The following is a 19,619-nucleotide window of genomic DNA, read 5'->3' on the forward strand; positions in this document are numbered from 1 at the left end:
AACAAGCTCGCAAGTCCATCAAACCCAACCTAGTCATGGTTCTGGCTTTCTCAGTATGACCACTTACATCTATTAATCCCTGGTGGTTACTAACTACCACTCGATGTTACTAGATGTGGAAGACTACGCACGTCTATCGTCGATAACCTCTCTAGCTACCCCAGCTCGACGTGTTGTTTCCTTGGCGTTGAAATGGCAAGAAAGGGAAGACAACTGTTGCACGATATGCTTTGAGTTGGAGTTTACACAACGTGAAGACAACAAGGAAGCATTGCTCAAGTTGATGCATTGCAACTTTCACGCTACTATCCGCATATTCCATCATGAAGTGCTTTCCATGCTTGAGCTTCGCTCCCAAGTCCCGTTCCTTCTTCCAATGCCGACGATCTCGTTTATTCTTGACAATTTCTATAGCATCAGCGCCGGTGTGTGGCAATGTCTTCGCACGCAAGTATGAATTCACGGATTGAGGTATATTCTCTGAATTGGGCCAAGGAAGGAAACATGGTCCTGGGGTATTTCAAGGAGAATGCAAATATATATAGCACTCAATAAAGGGAAGTAGAGTTCACTTGAAAAGGAGATAGAAACAATTCCATCGATATGGATAGATCTTCAGACGCGCTTGCATATTGCATTCAAACTCAACTATAGCATGTCATAAGCTCGAGATAGTTCCGATACTTCCTGTTAGAGACCGCTCTCTCAGTATGGTCTGTTAATTGGCCCCAGAACGCGAGTTCGATTCTGTGACTTCTATTTCCACTCGATATCGTGAGCTAATATAACCTCAACACATTCAGACTGGAGCTGCAGAATCGACTCAACCGTTTCTTCAGCTTTATCCTTGTTTGTATAAATGCAACCAAGGTGGCCATATTTATCTGCCAGTCTCCAATCTCCCCTCTCTGTTCATAACACGTCGATTATGACACGCACCCCTAGGTAGTAAGTATACTTACCTGGACCCGTGCGAGCGAGGAAATTGATATATTCAGGGAGATTGACTGGTGCATCAACTATTAAGATACTGCTGTCTTGAAGGATATCCATCAGCACTATTCGCTTTGCATTTTCTGAAGCCGTCCAAGGAGCGCAAGGTGTAAACTTGGGCATGGAGTTCAGTATTAACAGATATAAGTAACAGCTTGGGCGTCAATTGCTGACAAAAAAAGAAGAGCAAGACGTAGTCCGAAGTTAGGTCATTTCATTTGAGATTCTTGTTGCCTCTGGTGAGGGAATTAACAAGTTGAGGATAAAGAGGTCGAACCTACCCCAATATTGGAGTGACGAAGAACAATTCAATTGTAAAGTTAATTGACAATTCAGGGCCAACTGCAACCGCTGTTGCCTGCGCGTGGAAATTGAGGCGTCTATCGAATAGCGCGCTCTTTCGTCTTTCGTCTTGATCCTTCGTATCTCTCTTTCCTCTTCTCCCCTCGAAAGAACTCAGACATTGGTTCTTCCTACATTCTTTTCATCTTCCACCGAACTTGCGAGTACAGTCCGTCTGGTCTGAGATCTACCTGCCTCTTGTCGTCCAATCTTGCACTTCAGGAATCTCAAGATGATGCAGGCAAAGGCTATTGGTTTCATTGGCCTTGGAAACATGGGTTTCTCGATGGCAACCAACTTGGCCGAGAAGCTTCCAGTCAATTCCAGCGTCCACGTATTTGATATCATCCCGGCTCTGGTGGATGATATCTGCGCGAAATACCCGGATAGAGTCGTGGCATGCTCTGGTCCGAAGGATGTTGCCGAGAGATCAGTATGTATTCTTGAATCTCATTGATCTTCTTGCTTCTTGAAGAGAAAATACTAACGTGATATAATATCCACTAGGACATCATCATCACCATGCTACCCGAGGGAAAGCACGTCAAGGCAGTTTATATGGGACCGGATGGAATCTGCTCCAGCGACGTCGGACAGAAGCTTCTAGTCGACTGCTCGACCATTGACACCGCGAGCTTCCTAGAGATCAAAGAACACATTAGCAAGAACTTTCCCCGCGCCTCATTCTACGACGCCCCGGTCAGTGGCGGTGTGATCGGAGCGGAGCGAGGAATGATTGCGTTCTTCCTCGGCTGCGCCGAAGACAACACCAAGGACATCGAGGAGCTCAGACAGTTGTTTAGTCTGATGGGGAACAAACTCATTCCATGTGGTGGTCCGTCTCTTGGAATCGCAGCCAAACTTTCCAACAACTACCTCTCTGGTATCATCGCGATTGCCTGCTCGGAGGCCATGGACATGGGAATGAAGTCCGGACTAGACCCACGAGTCCTGGCCCAGGTTTACGCGGCCGGCAATGCTCAAAACACCATCTGTGATCGTTTCAACCCGGTTCCTGGGGTTGATCCCGATGCGCCGTCCTCGAACGGTTACAAGAAGGGGTTCAAGGTCCATCTTATGAAGAAGGATATTTCCTTGGCTTTGGACATGGCCCGTCGCGTGGGAGCGACTAATGTGCTCGGGAGCGTGGGATTGCAGATCTACAAGGAAGCCAGTGAGGATGAGCGATGCAAGGACTTGGACTCACGGATTGTGTTCCGGTACTTGGGTGGAAACGAGAACTGGAAGGCTGATCATGAGAACAAGAATTAGGCTTCGATGTACATAACCCCGATTTAGAGGGTTACCCCAGTTCCTGGGACGGAACAGACGAACTGCAGAGGGACCAAGCGAACATTCTACCTGAATCAAAGGCAAGTTTTTTACTGGAGCGAATGATTGTTAAGCCCCGAGACAAAAGCATACGATAATGACATTCTCAGAGGATTTTCATCATACGTCGACAACAGATAATTGATCTCGAATTGGAAGGTTGTTGACATGTTGAAGACTAAGTGTAGGTACAAGTAAGAAAACAAAGCCAGAACTGGCCCAACGAGGTTGCGCACCTGGCAATACTCAAATAAATAACACATAGAGAGAGACATTGAACCTCTAAGAATGTGGTTCATTTGAAATTTACCAAGCTAATGAAAAAGGAAGTGAGAAGGTGAGCGCCGTGGAACAGAACGTGAAGATATCCAGGGCGGTCGAGCTCCCCTCAAATTTTTATCCGCAAGGCTGAGATCTTCAACCACCAACCAACCAACTCAAAATGGCCGCCCCAGTACCATTAGACCGGGTGCCTCCCACAACGGCCGCCTACGTGATCGCAACAGCCATCATTGCAGGCGTGACCGGATATTTCATTGGCCAAGGCTCGTCGCTCAACCTCTTCAAAGAGAAGGAAGGGTGGCCAAACAGCTACGATGTGAAGGTCCACAGCCACTCCTCCGATGAGGAGGAAGAATCAGACTCTGAAGATGAAGAGACCGAGGATGAGGGCAACGGCGAAGAGCTGTCGAGCTTCAAGGACAACAACGAGGAGGTGAAGCTGGTGCTCGTCGTTCGCATGGACCTGGGCATGACCAAAGGTATGTACTCTACGAACGTTTCAGTTAATTCGCATTTTGTGTTGCAAGCGCTTACGATCTCTTTTTCTTAGGCAAAATCGCCGCCCAATGCGGTCACGCTACCCTCGCTTGCTACAAATACTTCCTTGAATACGCGCCCAACTCGCCTATCCTCAAGAAATGGGAGCGCGGTGGCCAGGCCAAGATCGCATTGCAGGTCAAGTCTGAGGAGGAGTTGCTGGTCATGCAGGCTCAGGCTATTAGCCTTGGGCTTTGCACGCGCGTTATCCAGGATGCTGGGCGCACTCAAATTGCAAGTGGCAGCAAGACCGTGCTGGGAGTCTTGGGCCCCAAGAGTGTGGTTGACGGCGTGACGGGACACTTGAAGCTGTTGTAAATTATACATACACCTTATACATGTGCTTTACTTGCATTTAGATAGGCAATGATGATTATGACCTCGACGAACATATTCAAACATTACTGAATCCATCGCGTTCGGCACGCGAGGAGCATTGCATATGCGCGCATACCAAAATACGTGTTTCACGTTTCCTAGACAACGTAGTCCCGCAAAACGAAGACTTTCTTCAATCCAAGATGTTTACAATATACGAGTTCTATTTGTAGGATATGTTGGCAAGTCATGGTTATTCCCTAACCTCAGCGGCCAACGGCCAATCGGCAAAGAGATATGAAATATGACGCCGTCCGACACCAAGCTGTCAAGCCGAGCTCACCAGTGGGAGCTCAAGACCCGCATCACAAGGCGCAGACACTTATTCTGAGATCTGTCGACCGGAAACCGTAAAGGCCATCCACGAAAATGATGGCTCCAAGCTCGTCGAAATGCCCAGCTCTCAACCATCACACAGAAACCAGTCAGACTGGAGTCCGTGGATAGGAAATCTGGACACAGATCCGGTGTTTGGTGAAGAAGAAAAGAGGAAAGAAAAGAGGGAAGGCTCTTATTTATGTCACAAGTGGGGCCGCTAAGATTTTATGGCACTAGGCCTGGATAGGTATAGTGCAATGTGGCCAAATCACGTGATCCGATTGCGGTTATCAGGATACCAGACGGCGTCGCGCTGAAGGCCATTACCTTTCCATCTCTTTCCCCCCTCCTCCATACACCGTCAAAATGGCGGACGCTCTATCCATCGAGCAAAATAACAAGATCCGAGTGGCTCTCGGTCTTAAGCCACTCCCAGTCCCAGGCGCTGGCCCAGAATTCAGAGAAGACGACGACAGCGAGTCCGGCGAGGAAGAAGACCCAGCCAGCACTCTCGAGTCGCGACAAGCGGAGAGTTACGAAAACTTTAAGAAGGTCCAGGACGCCGCCGAAGCGAAACGGAAACGAGACGAAAAAGAATGCTGCCATCAAGCGGGCGCGTGATATCGCCCAAAGGAATGTGCAACTTCAAGGATCTACACTAGGCGAAGCGAATGACGACGAACTTGATACTAAGGCCTGGCTGGCACAATCCAAAAAACGCCAAAAGAAGATCGAGAAGGAACGCGCGCAGAGACTGGCCGAGGAACTCGCAGAGCGGGAGCGCCTTGCCGAAACCGAGTACACTGCAGCGGATCTGGCTGGTATTAAGGTCGGACACTCTGCGGGTGCTTTTGAGGGTGGCGAAGATCACATCCTGACGCTGAAGGACACCGCGGTGGACGATGAGGAAGAGGACGACGAGCTCCAAAACCTCGATTTAGTCGAGAAGGAAAGAACCGAAGAGAAGCTGGAGCTCAAGAAGAAAAAGCCCGTCTATGATCCTACGGCGGAGAACCAGGGTATTCTTTCACAGTATGACGAGGAGATCGAAGGCAAAAAACGGAAGAGATTTACACTCGACGCCCAAGGCTCGACCGAAGAACGCGAAGCAAAGCGACAGGAAGTTTCCAACCAGTTGCGGAAGAACATTATCAGCCTCGACTTTGAGCCCGAAGTGCCGTCCTCCGATTACATGGACATCAGCGAGGTTAAAATTAAGAAACCTAAGAAGAAGAAGGCCAAAGCTACAAAACAGAGGACTTTCATGGATGACGAGGAGGCTGCTCCGGTTGCGGATTCGACCGATGCGCAAGGATCCTCGGCCATGGATATCGACTCAAATGGCGGAGTCCCAGTCCCTGCTCCCCGCAAGCCCATCAATGAAGATGTTTCTTTCGTGGATGACGATGATCTTCAAGCCTCTCTTGCGTTGCAGCGGCGCGCAGCCTTCAAGAAGCGCAAGAAGATCAACCCCGAGGAGCTTGCCAAGCAGCTTCGAGAAGAGGAGACTCAGACCCCAATGGAGATTGAAGACCCTGACAATGAAGGCGAAGAGCCTGGCCTCGTTATTGACGAAACATCAGAGTTTGTGTCAAATCTACACAAGCCTACACTCCTTGAGCAAGAAGCTAAACGCATCACAACTGCGGCCAAGGAGCCTGAAAGTCCCAGCGCAGAGCCCGAAGGCGAGGGTGTGGAGATTGATATGGACCGTTATGGCGATATCGAAGACGAAGAGGAGCTCGCTGCACGCATCAAGCGCGATGAAGTATCTGCGGCCGAGCCACAACAACTCAGCGGCACAGGTCTGGAAGAGGAATCAACTTTGGACCAAGGTCTTGCTGCTACTCTATCGATGTTGAAATCGCGCGGTCTGGTCAAAGAAACCGACAGCACCAGCCAAAACGCACTTATGCGCGATCGCCAGCGTTTCTTGGCCGACAAGCTGAACCGCGAGACCGAAATCGAGCGACGCGCCCGGCAGCAGCGTGAGCGGGACCGCGCCTCCGGCAAGCTTGAGCGCATGTCTGCCCGCGAGCGTGAAGAGTACGCACGCTGGGAGAACAAGCAGCGTGACCAGCAGGAAGCTCGTCATATGGCCGATGTGTTCAACCGCGAATACAAGCCCGACGTTCAACTGCGGTATGTGGATGAGTTTGGTCGCAACATGAACCAGAAGGAAGCTTTCAAGCAACTCAGTCACCAGTTCCACGGCAAGGGCAGTGGAAAGATGAAGACCGAGAAGCGTTTGAAGAAGATCGATGAAGAAAAGAAGCGCGAGTCTATGAGCACGCTGGACAGCAGCCAGAACACCGGCATGAACACTGCTGTGGGCACTGCTGCGCGCAAGAATCGCCAGGCTGGTGTTCGCTTGGGCTGATGCTTTTCTTTTTTTTCACTAGCCAAATACCAAATTTACGATATCCGAAGTCTATGTTGTATCCCAAGTCCGAACCCTCGTAGTTGTACTAAGCCTTGATCAGGCAACGGATCCATAGTTGTGTGGGGAGAAGGTACCGATTTCAATATTTCAATATTATGTATTAGAATACATGTACAAGATACATATATTGTATACAGGGGATTAACATTATTGTATTTAACCGAGTTCCTGTGGGGTGTAAGAATGTCAGCTCACGGGGAAAAAATAGGAGAATTCCCTTCTCCAACTTATGTGAGGGGAAACGGTGTGGAGTTAAGCCTCGATCAGTTCACCAGGGGGATTGGACTTGCCGAGAAATCCATTTGGAGATGGGCTGATGTATGTTGATGTTCATGTTGATGTTAAGATCAATGGACACATATATGAAGTTATAATGTTTTGTCTCACTCTACATTCCAGAATGAATTCAATAAGCTACCTAGATATACACAAAATATCAACTTCATCACCACATCCACTAACCAAATCCAGCAATTAAATCCAATCCCTTTAGAGACAGCTGATCCCTGCAATTTATCCGGAGCATGCAGCCAATCCCATTCGTACATTTCACCGGGGTTGGTTAGGGTTGGTTGTACCTGGTACCTAAACCGAGGCGGACTTGCATACCAACTGGCAGGTACCCGTTACCGCTATCACATGAGTCAGGGCGAAAAAACATTGGGACTACGTCTCCGATCCTTTATATTCTTTCTCACCTCCGATTCTTCCCTTTCCCCTTCCAATCTCAAATCTAGGAGATCTAGGTCTTGTTCCTTCAATTTTTCTTCATCTCTCCCATTATGCTTTCCACTCTTAGAGTCGCCAGCCGGTCGGCTGCCTCCCGCGAGGCCAACATGCGCACCGTGGTGACCGGAGCTAGACACGCCTCGGCCTGGTCCAACGTTCCCCAGGGTCCTCCTGTAAGCTTTGAGCTTGCAATCGCCACAATGGCAGCTTGAAAGGCCAATTCTAACCTAGCTCGGTTAATAGGACGCCATTCTCGGCATCACCGAAGCTTTCAAGGCCGACTCCTTCAAGGAGAAGATCAACCTCGGCGTGGGTGCCTACCGTAAGCATCGCCCCAAACAATCGCCGTGTTGTGCAATGGATTGGATACTGGATTGCTGACGCGCCATCCCGCTGTTTCAGGTGACGACAAGGGCAAGCCTTACGTCCTTCCTCCGTCCGCGCCGCTGAGGACAAGGTCGTCGCATCGCGCTTGGACAAGGAGTACGCTGGCATCACCGGTGTGCCCACTTTCACCACTGCCGCCGCCGAGCTCGCCTATGGCGCCGACTCCTCCGCCATCAAGGACAACCGCCTCGTCATCACCCAGACCATCTCCGGTACCGGTGCCCTGCGCATTGGCGGTGCTTTCCTCAAGCAGTTCTACCCCGGCGCGAAGAAGATCTACCTCCCCAACCCCAGCTGGGCTAACCACAAGGCTGTCTTCTCCGACTCCGGTCTCGAGGTCGCCCAGTACCGCTACTACAACAAGGACACCATCGGCCTCGACTTCGAGGGTCTGATTGCCGACATCAAGGCCGCCCCCGAGGGCAGCATCATCCTGCTCCACGCTTGCGCCCACAACCCCACCGGTGTCGACCCTAACCAGGCCCAGTGGCGCCAGATCAGCGATGTCATGAAGCAGAAGGGCCACTTCGCCTTCTTCGACATGGCCTACCAGGGCTTTGCCAGCGGTAACGCCGACCAGGATGCCTTTGCTCCTCGTCACTTCGTCAAGGAGGGCCACAACATCGCTCTTTGCCAGAGTTTCGCCAAGAACATGGGTCTGTACGGCGAGCGTGTCGGTGCTTTCTCCCTCGTTTGCGAGAACGCCGAGGAGAAGAAGCGTGTCGATTCGCAGATCAAGATCCTCATCCGCCCCTTCTACTCTAACCCTCCCATCCACGGTGCCCGCATCGCCTCCACCATCATGAACGACCCTGCTCTTAACAAGCAGTGGCTCTCTGAGGTCGAGGGCATGGCTAGCCGCATCATCGAGATGCGCTCTCCTCCGCACCAACCTCGAGAAGCTCGGCAGCAAGCACGACTGGTCCCACATCACCAGCCAGGTAAGATCTCAAAATCAAGTCTCTGGGTATGTTCCATATGACTGACGTGATATCCAGATCGGCATGTTCGCCTACACTGGCCTGAAGCCTGAGCAGATGGACGCCCTTGCCAAGGAGGTAAGATTTACATCCGCATAGTTTCTCCAATCTGATTCCTAACATTCTTTCTAGCACTCCGTCTACGCTACCAAGGATGGCCGTATCTCCGTCGCTGGTATCACCTCCGCCAACGTTCAGAGACTCGCCGAGTCCATCTTCAAGGTTACCGGTTAAATTTAGAATCACCTAGAAAGGAAATTTTGAAGGATATACGATAAAACGAATGTTGGGCAGCGAGAGAAACCGGGCCTGGGTTTCTCTTTGAAATCCCAGCCCTTTTGTACTGATATCTGGTGTCTCTGTTTCATATTTAGCATGGTTCGGCTCTGTCCGTCTTAACGGGGATTTTGGATTCATCTTTTACTTCTTTTCTTATTCCAGTATCAAAGTATTCTATAAATCCGTGGTATGCTGCGCTCTCATCCACCCCCAAATCTGTCCCAATGCGTGAACGGCGAGCGACCTGGAAACGTCGAGCACCGTCCCTATCTCGACACTGGCTAGAAGGGACACATCCTCGTTGCCTGACTTCGGCCAAAGCCAGGGATATCACTCGTCCACCCATTCATTGACAGGTAATAGGTTGGTACTTATATATACACACATCCCGAGGACAAATGAAGAAATAACCGGCTGCATGAGGCATGATGGCAAATAATTAAAAAGAAGTCGTCAACTCGGAGAGAGGAGAAAAGAAGACAAATTGAAGACAAGTCCAGTAGGTTTCCCTGCTCCTCAGGGAAGGATCATGCGAAGGCAAGTTTTTGGGAGTGAATGAGACGGGTGTCTCATCCTCGGCCATTGTGAATAGGGCTCACTTCTCGCTTCGGGATATTCAGAATGGTCAGTGTAGATATCCACTACACTGGAGCAAGCCTAGCGAGTGTCGCGTCGTTGTCCCCTGTTGAAACGTCCTTGGACACAGAGAGGAGAGCGAGAGATTGCCTCTCGCAGGGTGTAGGTGATAAGATCAACTATCTCACAACCGTTTCTGGTGGTGGCGAACTGTACCACTCGCTGGTATCGTGAGGGCCAGCACAGTGGGACAACACGTTTATTGAGTGGCAAGAGTATCGCCATTTCGCCGGCCACGCATTTCCAGACGGTACTACCCAGCTAAAGAGCGAGAACTGTTGGTTGAAGAAGAAAAAGAGAGGAAAGAAAGCTCCTACCGCAGGGCGAGGCACGAAACGCATGATTGATTCCGAATGGCTTTCTTTTTACAATGACGACACGAAGATGTGAGGGCTCGTGAGGTATAATACCTCGGAGCTTCCGCATAACGGAATAATGTGGGCTGCTTCAGTGCCCGAAATCGATGACTTGTAGGAGTATTCAATGTGCTGGAGACCAGTTATCACACAGCGATAGTTGTGTTGCTTGGACTTTTTCATCTTGTGTTTCTGGCTGGTCGAGGGTTTCAGCTGTACAACCTCGAGCACCGCGAGCATCTCCGTTACCGCCGACCAATAAAAGGTTCGTATCATTCATCAACGCGTTCCAGGATTCACTGAAGCCTGACGTCTATGATGAAAGACGGAAGAGTGTCGCGACTTGATCGGACAAAGAGGACTGGCTTTTTTCTTGAAGAGCGATAAGGGCACTCGAGCCATTGGCTTAACCTCGACGATGGCGAACTTTCCAGGCAAGACATCCATCTCAAGACATCCATCTCAAGACTTCACCTTATCCCCAAACGATGCCTATGTTTGTCTTTCGACTCGGTTAGGGCAGGTCGACCACCGAGCTTTCACTACTCCCAAGAATTAGTTAGTGCTCATTATCACTTCAGACAAGTTGTTCCCTTAACTTACTATGTACTTCCACGCTGGTGAATAAGTTTGGAAATACCGCAGAGCTCGTCTAATACCGGATTTGAGACATCAGCAAGCCATTCTCGACTGCCTGGTAGCCACACAGTAAAAGCGCTCAAAGAGGCTGGTGTTCTGCGATCCTTTTCTGTGCTGTTGGTGAAGTAGCTCGAGCAACTGTCCGAATACCCAGTCAACAGAGATGACAAGCCTATCTCCCCGGCTGTACCAGTGATGAGGTTATACTAGGCTTCTGTCGGGTTGACCATCGAAGCCCGGATGGAGATGAGTATCTCCATTTAGGCTTATAAGGATTTAGAAGACATAGTTGAGAGAGTCAAGTATCTCGCACGCCCAGAAATGTTCTGAAATCGAATGGGGAAAGATGAGGGAGTGTTCTGAACAGGAGAGAGAGAATGACCTATTTATAAAAGAACAAAAGATCTTTCATGTGACCTGCAATCAATGTTTGTTTTTAAGTCCCACGTTCGCTCAGTGCAGATACTGCGATAGTGGCCATATAAAAATCCTATTGCTGCATAGACAGGCGACACGCCTTTGCTCAATCCAAAGCGTAGTATGCGAAGTGGCAGGTAGAGGATCAATTTTAAAAAGTCAATGTATTAAGAATCTGTCATCTCCGAGGCAATATGTAACCTAGAAGTAATTTGTCCAGCGAAGCCCCCTAACACCAATTACGCCATAATACCCAGCTTTTAAAAGTAAAATGAATTAGTATCTCACCATTCCGCTTCCACCCATATCCAGACCAGCACCCGCAGGGCCGAGCGAGGGACAGATGCAGCCTGGCGGCGCATTGGCGGCAGGGTACCACTCCGACGGAGAAGGGGTAACGGATCGGCCCATGACACGGGCTAAGATACTAGCAGGTGTACCAGCAGGACCCTGGCTTGCATGGAGAAGGGCGAAGCGGAGGAAGACTTCGGAGATTGTAACGATGATTGAAATGATGATGAGGACAATGATGATCCAGGTTTGGTCTAGAATGGGGTTAGTTGAGAGGCTAGGGAGCGAGAAGGCCAAAACATACGGGAAGTGCGGTTGTCCGCAATCGAGTCGGACAATATCTCTGCAAGGTCGAGGAATACGCGGCATCTCTCGTTGAGAACCTGAATTCGTGGTTTGATCTCCAAATACTCGCGCACGGCGATGTAGAGTGGGTAAAGGGTTGGTTCGCTCTCCCAGAAGAAGTTGGGGACATCGAGCATATTAGATGCTGGTGGGAATGTTAGTATGGTACAACGTCTCTCCTCTGTAGTATAGCATGCAAGATGGCCTATAGGGTGGATTGGGAACTCACAAAGGTTGACCTCAACACGGCTCTTAAACAATCGACCCAATATCCGGAAGACCTCTTCGCGCTTCATTCCCAGCTGGCCTGTAACCGCAAGACGTCTGGGGACGTCTTTAGCGTCCGCCATCTGCCGGGCCATGACTTCCTCAAAGAAGCACAGTTTAGTGCTCTGTGAGATACCATGGCTAATAGCGAGTTTGATCATGTGGTCGCCACTGCGAAGAGTGATCATATCGTTATAGACACGGGACGCGAGATCTCGGTCGAATACTCGAAGTGGAACTCCTCTGTCTCAAAGTCTTCCTCGTCAAGAGGCATTGTTGCCAGAGGAATAGGGATACCAGTTGCAGACGACGTCGCAAAGGCCAGATCTGCCAGCAGGTCTTTCTCCTGTCGCTCGGTGAAGTTCCAGAAGACAACGACACCGTAACTGAAAACGAACATCTCAGCAACATTGTATAACGTCCGAGCCGGGGCTTGCGGTGTTGAAGACGAGGGTGCAGGGGCTGGTAGAGGGGAACGGTCTCGAATCAAAGCGTGGCTGTCATCTGTGCTGTGTCTTCGGCGACGGAGTGCAGGTTCAGGCGAGGATTGCCGAGTTCCTGCATTGCTGTCTGGTTGCGGGAGTGGTGGGATACGCTGCAGCCCATCAACACTTTCACCAGAGCTGGCAGCATGCTCATGGTCGTGCTCATTGGGGAGGTGGCCATGAACTTCCTCAGTGATGCGACTAAGAAATTCCTCGCGGTTTTCTTCCCGGGGATCATGGCCCTCATGCTGTCGCGGCGATGCTTCATAATGGTGCTCATCCTCTGGACGATTGTGTCCACCAACTGAATGCTCCTCCGTCTCAAGTATGTATTCATCATGGTAATCACGAAGTTCATTTCGTTCAATCTCCTCGTCCAACAGCGACTTACCACCGGGGTATTTCAACACAGGGCTACTCCGCAGACGATACCCCTCATGGCCCGGCAAAAGAGGAAGATGATATGCCGTGTAAAGACAATCATCATAAAGCTTCGTCCGCCCACCATGCTGCTCCTTAACAAAAGCAGCAAGCGATCCCATCTTATACGCCTGAGCCGTACAGTACGCCGTAACACGCGCAAGCTTCTCCGTCCGCCGCGCCTTCGGCAACCGCTCAGCATAACTCTTCGCGCGCTCAGGCGCAACACGGCGTTTCTTCAAGATCTCTTCCTCGGCCAGCATAGGGGCAAGATCATTATCGATGCCGAAATCACCCCCAAGTCGCTTCGACACAAGCAATTGGTGTCTGATCCTTTCCGGGTCGACATTTTTCTCCTTGGCCAGACGTGCGACAAGCTCTTCGTCCACGAGGTCCGCACCCTCGGCTTCGTCTTCGTCTTCTTCGGGTGAACCCTCCTCCAGCTCGCCGGTGTCAGGCAGAAGAACCAGCTTCTCACTGACTTTCGTCGTTCGAGGCGGGAGCCGCGGTTGCGCGGCGAGTCGGCCCATCGTTCCGCCGGACCCTGCCACTGCGCTTGAACTGCTGCTGCCTGAGCTGGTTATTAAGCCTCCAGCTGCAGAGGCAAGACGGCGTGACCGTGAGACTGGTGGTGGGCCGCGCTGCTGCATTGAAGGAACGTCGGAGGCATATTGGAGGACATTGTCGACGGTGATGAATCGGGTTGCGGGCGAGCGGCGGCGTCGGGGGGTTTGGGGCTGTTGCTGGTCTCGGGAATCTGTAACCTGTGTTGAAGATATGTGTTAGTTGATATTGATTCGCGTGGTGATTTGATAGTCGATCCCACCAAGACAGTTGGGCTGCGCTGGTTAGTCCCCGTCCTCGGGCCGGGGGAGTCATTGTCAAAGGAGCCTAAAATTGGCGCTTGAGTATCCCTTTTAGTGTTTATTTGCTGGCACTTTGCAACATAGAAGAAACAACTGGCCGTGGGTGTAACGATCGCTATATATGATGCTCCAAACCAGCAAGTTCGAATGGCCTCAAGGCTAAGCCTAACTAGGAATAGTTCATTGAGTGACCAAATGACGTCTACTGTTACAGTCACGTGCATATTGATTCGCCAATCCCGTGACATTGCCACGTGTTACACCGCCCTACAATACTGGGCCCACCATACCCCATTGGGACTAGCAGCTGCCCGATGGCGTTTTAGTCGATCTGGGGTAAAAGTGAAGATCGACCGGAAACCGGTTCCATTGTTTACTGACTTCAAAATAAAATGAGACTGAGCTATTGATAGTTCGTTGACTTGTGAGATTTCATTGTTTTCAGAAGTCAATTTGATTCTCGAATATCTGTTTGTGTTGATTGGTGGCCTGACTATCCGAAAGCAAGTGCTACTCTACAAACCAAGAAAATTGAATCATCAGGATATGAATTGCTATGGTAATGGATAATATGGCCGATGAACATGCAAACGCCAGGCTGTTGGTTGATTCGGCACTCTTTCGAGTGCGACATGGTCACCATGCAGATGTGATAAAAGAGAATAACGAAAATTAAATTACGAATGAAGGCCTTCGCGAAGCTGCCGATCTTCCTCCCAGATTTCCTTCTTCATGCGTTGCAGATGAATGTGCTGCTTTTGCAGCTTGTCAAGGTCCACCTGGGGCGGGTTGGTGAGTGCTGCAAGGGAGTCATGCAAGTTGCGGTATTTGGTGTAAAAGTTCTTGAATTTCTGAGACTTCTCCCGCAGCTGCTGTCTCAGAATCTCGTAGCTCATTGGTGGAGACGCGCTGCCGGTGCTGCCACCGCTAGAGGAGCTGACCGCTCGGCGCCGCTTGGCTTCCAAGTTTGCACTAGGACGTCCTGCCTGGGGAACGGATAATGAATCGGACTCGGCCTTGCGCTTCAACTTGTTGGTGGTAGCGGGGGTGGCCTTCGTAATACCGTTGGGCTGGGGAGTACTTTTGCCAGATTTGGTAGCAGCAGGGGCTGCACGCCCCACCTTGGCGGGTTTGGCCAGCTGGGAGATGAGAGGCGAAGACGAGGATGAACCAGAGGATTGATTCTGGCTGTCAGCCCGGCTGCGGTTGCTACTGGTAGCATCAGAAACATTGGCAGGGGTGAGGAGCCGAGTGGAGACGGCTTCTGCGGTGAAGTAGAGGGTCGAGAGGGAGGACGCTTGGAAGATGTGACCTTGCTGACTGGTTTGGATGGTTCAAGCTTAGGCTTCGATGCCTCAGGTTTGGCCTTGGGAGCAGGAGTAGGAGCTGTTTCAGCGGTGCGAGGCTTGGCCGGTGCCTTGATTTTCGGTGCTGGGGGCTTCGAATTGGACGGAGTCCGCTTGTGTTCCTTCGGTTGCGGCTTGGCTGCAGGCGCGGGAGTGGGAGTGGGGGCAGCAGGGGGGATATCAGGCATGTCGGTATCGTCATCATCGTCCGAACTGTGGACGAATTCCGCGGACTTGATCTTGCTGTCGACTTTGACTGGTGCCTTCCCACCAGTCTTCTTCGTAACCCGTCCGGTGAGGGTGCTGTTGGTATTCTTGGTTTTGGTGGGTCGCTTGGTCGGGTCCTTGTCGCGAGCCTTTTGCGCGGTCGAAGTAGTCTTGGAACCCTTTGTGGCGCGATCGGTCTCATTGTCCTTGCCCGAGTCCTCTCCGTTGGATTTGGCGAGTGGGGCGGGTTTCTGGGGCGGGCCAGTGCGGAGGTTCAAACGCGACAGGCACTTTCCCTTGCCTCGTTCAGACTTGGGAAGAAGTGTTTGCCAAAGTTTGTCGGATCGAGAGATGCGCATGCGATCAAAGGCAGAAATAGAGTTCTCAATGGCTTCCTTTCGGTCCTCCTCTGTGTAATTGAAGCCAAACAAATCAAGATCCTTGTAGACTTTGTCCTTGAGATCATATTTCTCGGGGTTGATTCGGTTCAAAACGCCGAATTTCTCGCCGAGGGCGGTGCAGTCTTCGATGGTGGAGCGAGTTTGGCGGGCAAGGAACTTGGCCGATACGGCGCGAACGGCGAGAAGGTGAATGAAGGGGAACCTTGAGGGCTTCGAGCCTCGCACGGTCTTTGTTCTCCATCATTGGAGCAGATGTTGGAGTCATTGCGAGAGAGGGAGACTTGGGGGCACCCAAGATCGGACTTGCAGTGAGAGAGCGATTGGCAGCAGTTTTGAGGAAACGATCTTTCTCAAGTTCGACTCTGGTGGTGGGACCTTTGTAGCCTGACTTGCTGCCCCGGAGAGCCTTCAGCTCATCTGGATGCGAGATTAGGTGAGTCTTCTTCGACTCCTTCCCTCTCTCGTGAGCATTTAATTTCTCCTCTAACTCTGCCAGCGCCTGATCGGTGGCGGCGGTAGCATTTTTAGCCTTTTCAACCTCGAGACTATGACTTAAAACCCCTGTGAAATAGAGTGACTCTTTATCGGATGAGCTATGGTAGATCTCAGATCGGTGGGTTTCGGGATAGGCATGGAACGTTTGAGATTTTCCCCCATAGTGAAGTGAAGGGTGTTTTCCCAGCCGGACTCGAGCGGGTTGATCCTTCCGTAGGCTCTGAATCAGATCATCGAGGGTGCTCTGCACCAGATTCAACCGCATGATCTGATTTGGCTTGACAGAAAGATCACCGGACTGATCTCCGAGGTGGAGAGACAGCCCGGTCTGAGGAATATCCAGTCCGGTCGACATTATGGGGAGTTGAGGAGAGGTCAAGGTCGGGAGGAAGAGCGAGGGATTCGAGGATGTGAGCAGGGTCGGATGGCAGCGTGAGGGCTGCAGGTCAGGCGGCCAACTGCACGAGGGAGTGAGGTAAAACCATACGCCATAAGATCGTTAGAAATAAGGGATATAGAGGAAGCAATGCAGAATGTAAGATGCAAATGGTACAGAGAAGAGAGAAGAGAGAAGAGAAGCAGAAAGAGAGCAAGGCGAAGCCGGAGAGTGGGGAGAGCTGACGGCGATTCCTTGTAAAATTACAGGGGATTCCCGATGGGGGTTTTCCTTTTTTTTATTTAAATTAATTATAGTAATTTCAATGTATTGCTATAATGTACATAGATACATAGATACATCCAATGTTCTTATAATTCTGTTATTTCTTATAATAAAATATTTGACGAGATAATTGAATAGAAATTCTAATATAATGGTAAATGTTCTATTGTCTCCTATTCATATCTCTCTCCATACATATGTAGACTCTCGTCCCTGAAGTGGACTTGGAGTATCGTCCCCGTATCGGAAAGTCATTCTGTCTCACTGCCTTTGTTCTAACCTTCAAGTCCTATTTGTAAAGTTACATGTACTTGTTCCCTTCAAGTCACTTTTCTTTTTTCTTTTTCTTTCTTCTTTTTCTTTTTTTCACTTCCCCGAAAGATAATTAAGATAACTGTAATGCCGTACACCCCCAAAACTATGTACAATATACACATATGTAACATAACACTTGACATAAGCGCAGCCGACAACCTTGGAACCTTAGAACCGCAAAATCTAGGCTCAGATTACAAATACAATACAAATACAAAATTACCGTGAGGAAAAAAAAAGTGTCTCCATCAGCAACGGGGCTTCCCGAGTGTCCAGTTTACCGAAGCGGGTGCGGTCGGGTTTTATTTGACTTTTGATATATATTAAATGTGTATTAAATGTTGTATTTGAAGGGGGAATAAGAACTCTGTACGGATAGGGAGTACATAGTAGGGAGTACCTATGTCCTTTGTCTTGGTCTAATAAAGGTTTTATAAAGGGTTTATAAAAAGAACATCTGAAACGAAATAAAACCAACATTCCAGTTTCTTTCTCTCTCCCAATGACAATCACCCGGGTACTCATAAGGAATGCCACAGCTTTTGCCCCTCGTTCATATGCACCCAGGCACGGATATCCAACCCGAAAGGTCCCAGGTGTGTTACCGTTCAATGTTTCGCCCTACATCGGACTAGTGGACTTACTACGGACTCTTACTCCTTTCGATAGGCTAGGAAACGGGGCCAATTCCTCGTACCACATGTCATTGGGCTCCTATTTTGATTAGTCTTTATTTTGTTTTGGAACATTTTGGAAACATTGAATGGATTATGGTAGTTCTATTGTACGGAGTAAAAGAAGTTCAAATGATGTCTCTGTGCATTGTCCCTATGACATCTCCGTAAAGGATAAATTCTACCTGAAGCACCTGAAGCACCTGGGCAATTCCTTTTGCTTATTGGATCTTCGGTTTCACAGCTGCATGGAAGGTCCATTTATGCATCCCAATGGAGCAATGGAGAGCAAGCCATCAGGCTCCGGGGTGTATGTTGTATATTGTATTACACCCTTCTTTTTTTGTATTTCTTTTTTTTTTTTTACCCTTTATGTTCCTTTGCAGTTTCGCCCCATAGTTATTGGGTGTTGGACCGGTCAATTCACGTCGATCCCCAACCAAAATCGAATATATTGTACATATATACACAGTGGCAAACCTGAATGAGATCGAGTTACATGGAGAATCCATAAGCAGCTGTAAGCAGCGTAATGACCTGCATGGTCTCCTCAACTTGAGCAAGTGTAATTCATCCGGAGAGGGGAAATCCCTTGCGCCATTCAGCTTATTCTCCAGCTGTCTAGTCTGAGACAAGGGGAAATAGTCCCCATTGTCTCTGCCTTGCTCCTCCGATCTGCGTAGATCCGTGCAGAACCGTCGGCTCCGAAAATCCTCATCGTTTTGCATCTCGTATTCAATGACTCAAACAATTCCAATGTTCAAAGTAGATAACACTAAGTACTCCGTCTATGTATCTAGAATAAATATCCAAATCTACAAATCTCTAATATCCAATATCCAAATCATACAATATAAAATGCCATCCCAAAACGACATCGCCAAACACTTCCGCGCCCTCCACCAACCCGGCAATCCCCTAATCCTAACAAACGTCTACGACGCCGCAACAGCCTCGATAATCGCCGCATTACCAACAGCACCGGCCATCGCAACAGCGTCCTACGCGATCGCCGCAACGATCGGCGTCGACGATAACGCGCTGACAAAATCCCAAAACCTGACCGCGATAGCCGCAATCGCCGCCTCCGCCCGCGCCACGAACCCTACCAAACCATTAACCGTCGATGTGCAAGATGGACACGGCGATGCCTCGGAACTAGCAGATACCATTAGACAGGTCATCGCGCTAGGCGCTGTGGGGGTGTAATCTTGAAGATATGGACGCAACTGGTGTGCTGTGGTCGGTGGATGAGGCGGCGGCGCGGGTTGGGGTTGCTGATCAGGCGGCCAGAGAGGCTGGGGTTCCTGATTTTGTGGTTAATGCCAGGACTGATGTATTGCTGACGGAGAATGGGACTGTTGAGCAGGCTATTGAGCGTGGGAGGGCGTTTTTGAATGCTGGTGCTACTACGGTTTTTGTTTGGGGTGGGCCGAGTGGGAGGGGTGTTTCTAGTGCGGAGGTGAAAAAGTTGGTTGATGCCTTAGGTGGCATGGTTAATGTGAAAATGACTTTGAGAGAGGGCTTTCTGGGGGTGAAGGAGATTCGGGAGTTGGGCGTTGCGAGGATTAGTGTTGGGCCGGAGTTGTGGCGGGCTGCTATGAAGGCTTTTACTGAGAGGGCTGAGCAAGTGCTGGCGATGTGAGTACGTACGTGCACGAGTGGCTATGCTTGTCTAGGCAGATCTATGTATACATTACAACATACATTGCATGCAATATCTTGCAGCCCAAAATAAACTGTCTGGCCTTGCTTTAATATAAAAATTAAAGTCATTGATTAATTGATTAATTCCAAG

The 19,619-nt window shown here is 49.9% G+C and overlaps 10 protein-coding genes across 10 annotated transcripts; 6 read left to right on the plus strand and 4 right to left on the minus strand.

Annotated features, from left to right (window-relative positions):
- Positions 1–912: 912 nt before the first annotated feature.
- On the minus strand, positions 913–1,116 carry N7519_003663 (uncharacterized protein; the record flags this gene model as incomplete). Its single annotated transcript, XM_057290441.1, has 2 exons — positions 913–941; positions 963–1,116. The coding sequence occupies 2 exons, from the start codon at positions 1,114–1,116 to the stop codon at positions 913–915; spliced, it is 183 nt and encodes a 60-aa protein (XP_057151643.1).
- A 451-nt stretch (positions 1,117–1,567) lies between these two features.
- N7519_003664 (putative 3-hydroxyisobutyrate dehydrogenase) lies at positions 1,568–2,607 on the plus strand (the record flags this gene model as incomplete). Its single annotated transcript, XM_057290442.1, has 2 exons — positions 1,568–1,768; positions 1,843–2,607. The coding sequence occupies 2 exons, from the start codon at positions 1,568–1,570 to the stop codon at positions 2,605–2,607; spliced, it is 966 nt and encodes a 321-aa protein (XP_057151644.1).
- A 502-nt stretch (positions 2,608–3,109) lies between these two features.
- On the plus strand, positions 3,110–3,804 carry N7519_003665 (aminoacyl-tRNA hydrolase PTH2; the record flags this gene model as incomplete). Its single annotated transcript, XM_057290443.1, has 2 exons — positions 3,110–3,428; positions 3,500–3,804. 2 exons carry the CDS (start codon positions 3,110–3,112, stop codon positions 3,802–3,804), a joined length of 624 nt encoding a protein of 207 aa, XP_057151645.1.
- Positions 3,805–4,548: 744 nt separating this feature from the next.
- Positions 4,549–6,562, plus strand: N7519_003666 (U4/U6-U5 snRNP complex subunit SNU66; the record flags this gene model as incomplete). The annotated part of the gene is given in 2 exon segments (XM_057290444.1): positions 4,549–4,799; positions 4,816–6,562. The coding sequence occupies 2 exon segments, from the start codon at positions 4,549–4,551 to the stop codon at positions 6,560–6,562; spliced, it is 1,998 nt and encodes a 665-aa protein (XP_057151646.1).
- An 845-nt stretch (positions 6,563–7,407) lies between these two features.
- N7519_003667 (uncharacterized protein) lies at positions 7,408–8,955 on the plus strand (the record flags this gene model as incomplete). Its single annotated transcript, XM_057290445.1, has 5 exons — positions 7,408–7,527; positions 7,598–7,676; positions 7,774–8,663; positions 8,740–8,799; positions 8,854–8,955. The coding sequence occupies 5 exons, from the start codon at positions 7,408–7,410 to the stop codon at positions 8,953–8,955; spliced, it is 1,251 nt and encodes a 416-aa protein (XP_057151647.1).
- Positions 8,956–9,621: 666 nt separating this feature from the next.
- Positions 9,622–9,810, plus strand: N7519_003668 (uncharacterized protein; the record flags this gene model as incomplete). Its single annotated transcript, XM_057290446.1, has 1 exon — positions 9,622–9,810. One exon carries the CDS (start codon positions 9,622–9,624, stop codon positions 9,808–9,810), a length of 189 nt encoding a protein of 62 aa, XP_057151648.1.
- A 1,514-nt stretch (positions 9,811–11,324) lies between these two features.
- On the minus strand, positions 11,325–12,112 carry N7519_003669 (RMD1 family protein; the record flags this gene model as incomplete). Its single annotated transcript, XM_057290447.1, has 3 exons — positions 11,325–11,593; positions 11,644–11,829; positions 11,914–12,112. 3 exons carry the CDS (start codon positions 12,110–12,112, stop codon positions 11,325–11,327), a joined length of 654 nt encoding a protein of 217 aa, XP_057151649.1.
- A 23-nt stretch (positions 12,113–12,135) lies between these two features.
- N7519_003670 (YagE family protein) lies at positions 12,136–13,506 on the minus strand (the record flags this gene model as incomplete). The annotated part of the gene is made up of 1 exon (XM_057290448.1): positions 12,136–13,506. The coding sequence occupies one exon, from the start codon at positions 13,504–13,506 to the stop codon at positions 12,136–12,138; it is 1,371 nt and encodes a 456-aa protein (XP_057151650.1).
- Positions 13,507–14,399: 893 nt separating this feature from the next.
- On the minus strand, positions 14,400–16,526 carry N7519_003671 (uncharacterized protein; the record flags this gene model as incomplete). The annotated part of the gene is made up of 3 exons (XM_057290449.1): positions 14,400–14,934; positions 14,982–15,878; positions 15,958–16,526. 3 exons carry the CDS (start codon positions 16,524–16,526, stop codon positions 14,400–14,402), a joined length of 2,001 nt encoding a protein of 666 aa, XP_057151651.1.
- A 2,153-nt stretch (positions 16,527–18,679) lies between these two features.
- N7519_003672 (isocitrate lyase/PEP mutase family protein) lies at positions 18,680–19,466 on the plus strand (the record flags this gene model as incomplete). The annotated part of the gene is made up of 2 exons (XM_057290450.1): positions 18,680–19,024; positions 19,077–19,466. The coding sequence occupies 2 exons, from the start codon at positions 18,680–18,682 to the stop codon at positions 19,464–19,466; spliced, it is 735 nt and encodes a 244-aa protein (XP_057151652.1).
- Between the last annotated feature and the right edge of the window lie 153 nt (positions 19,467–19,619).

The sequence above is a fragment of the Penicillium mononematosum genome (genome assembly GCF_028829835.1).
Source record: "Penicillium mononematosum strain IBT 11891 chromosome Unknown utg000002l:1.0-8112719.0:1.0-8118358.0, whole genome shotgun sequence".
NCBI classification, from domain to species: domain Eukaryota; kingdom Fungi; phylum Ascomycota; class Eurotiomycetes; order Eurotiales; family Aspergillaceae; genus Penicillium; species Penicillium mononematosum.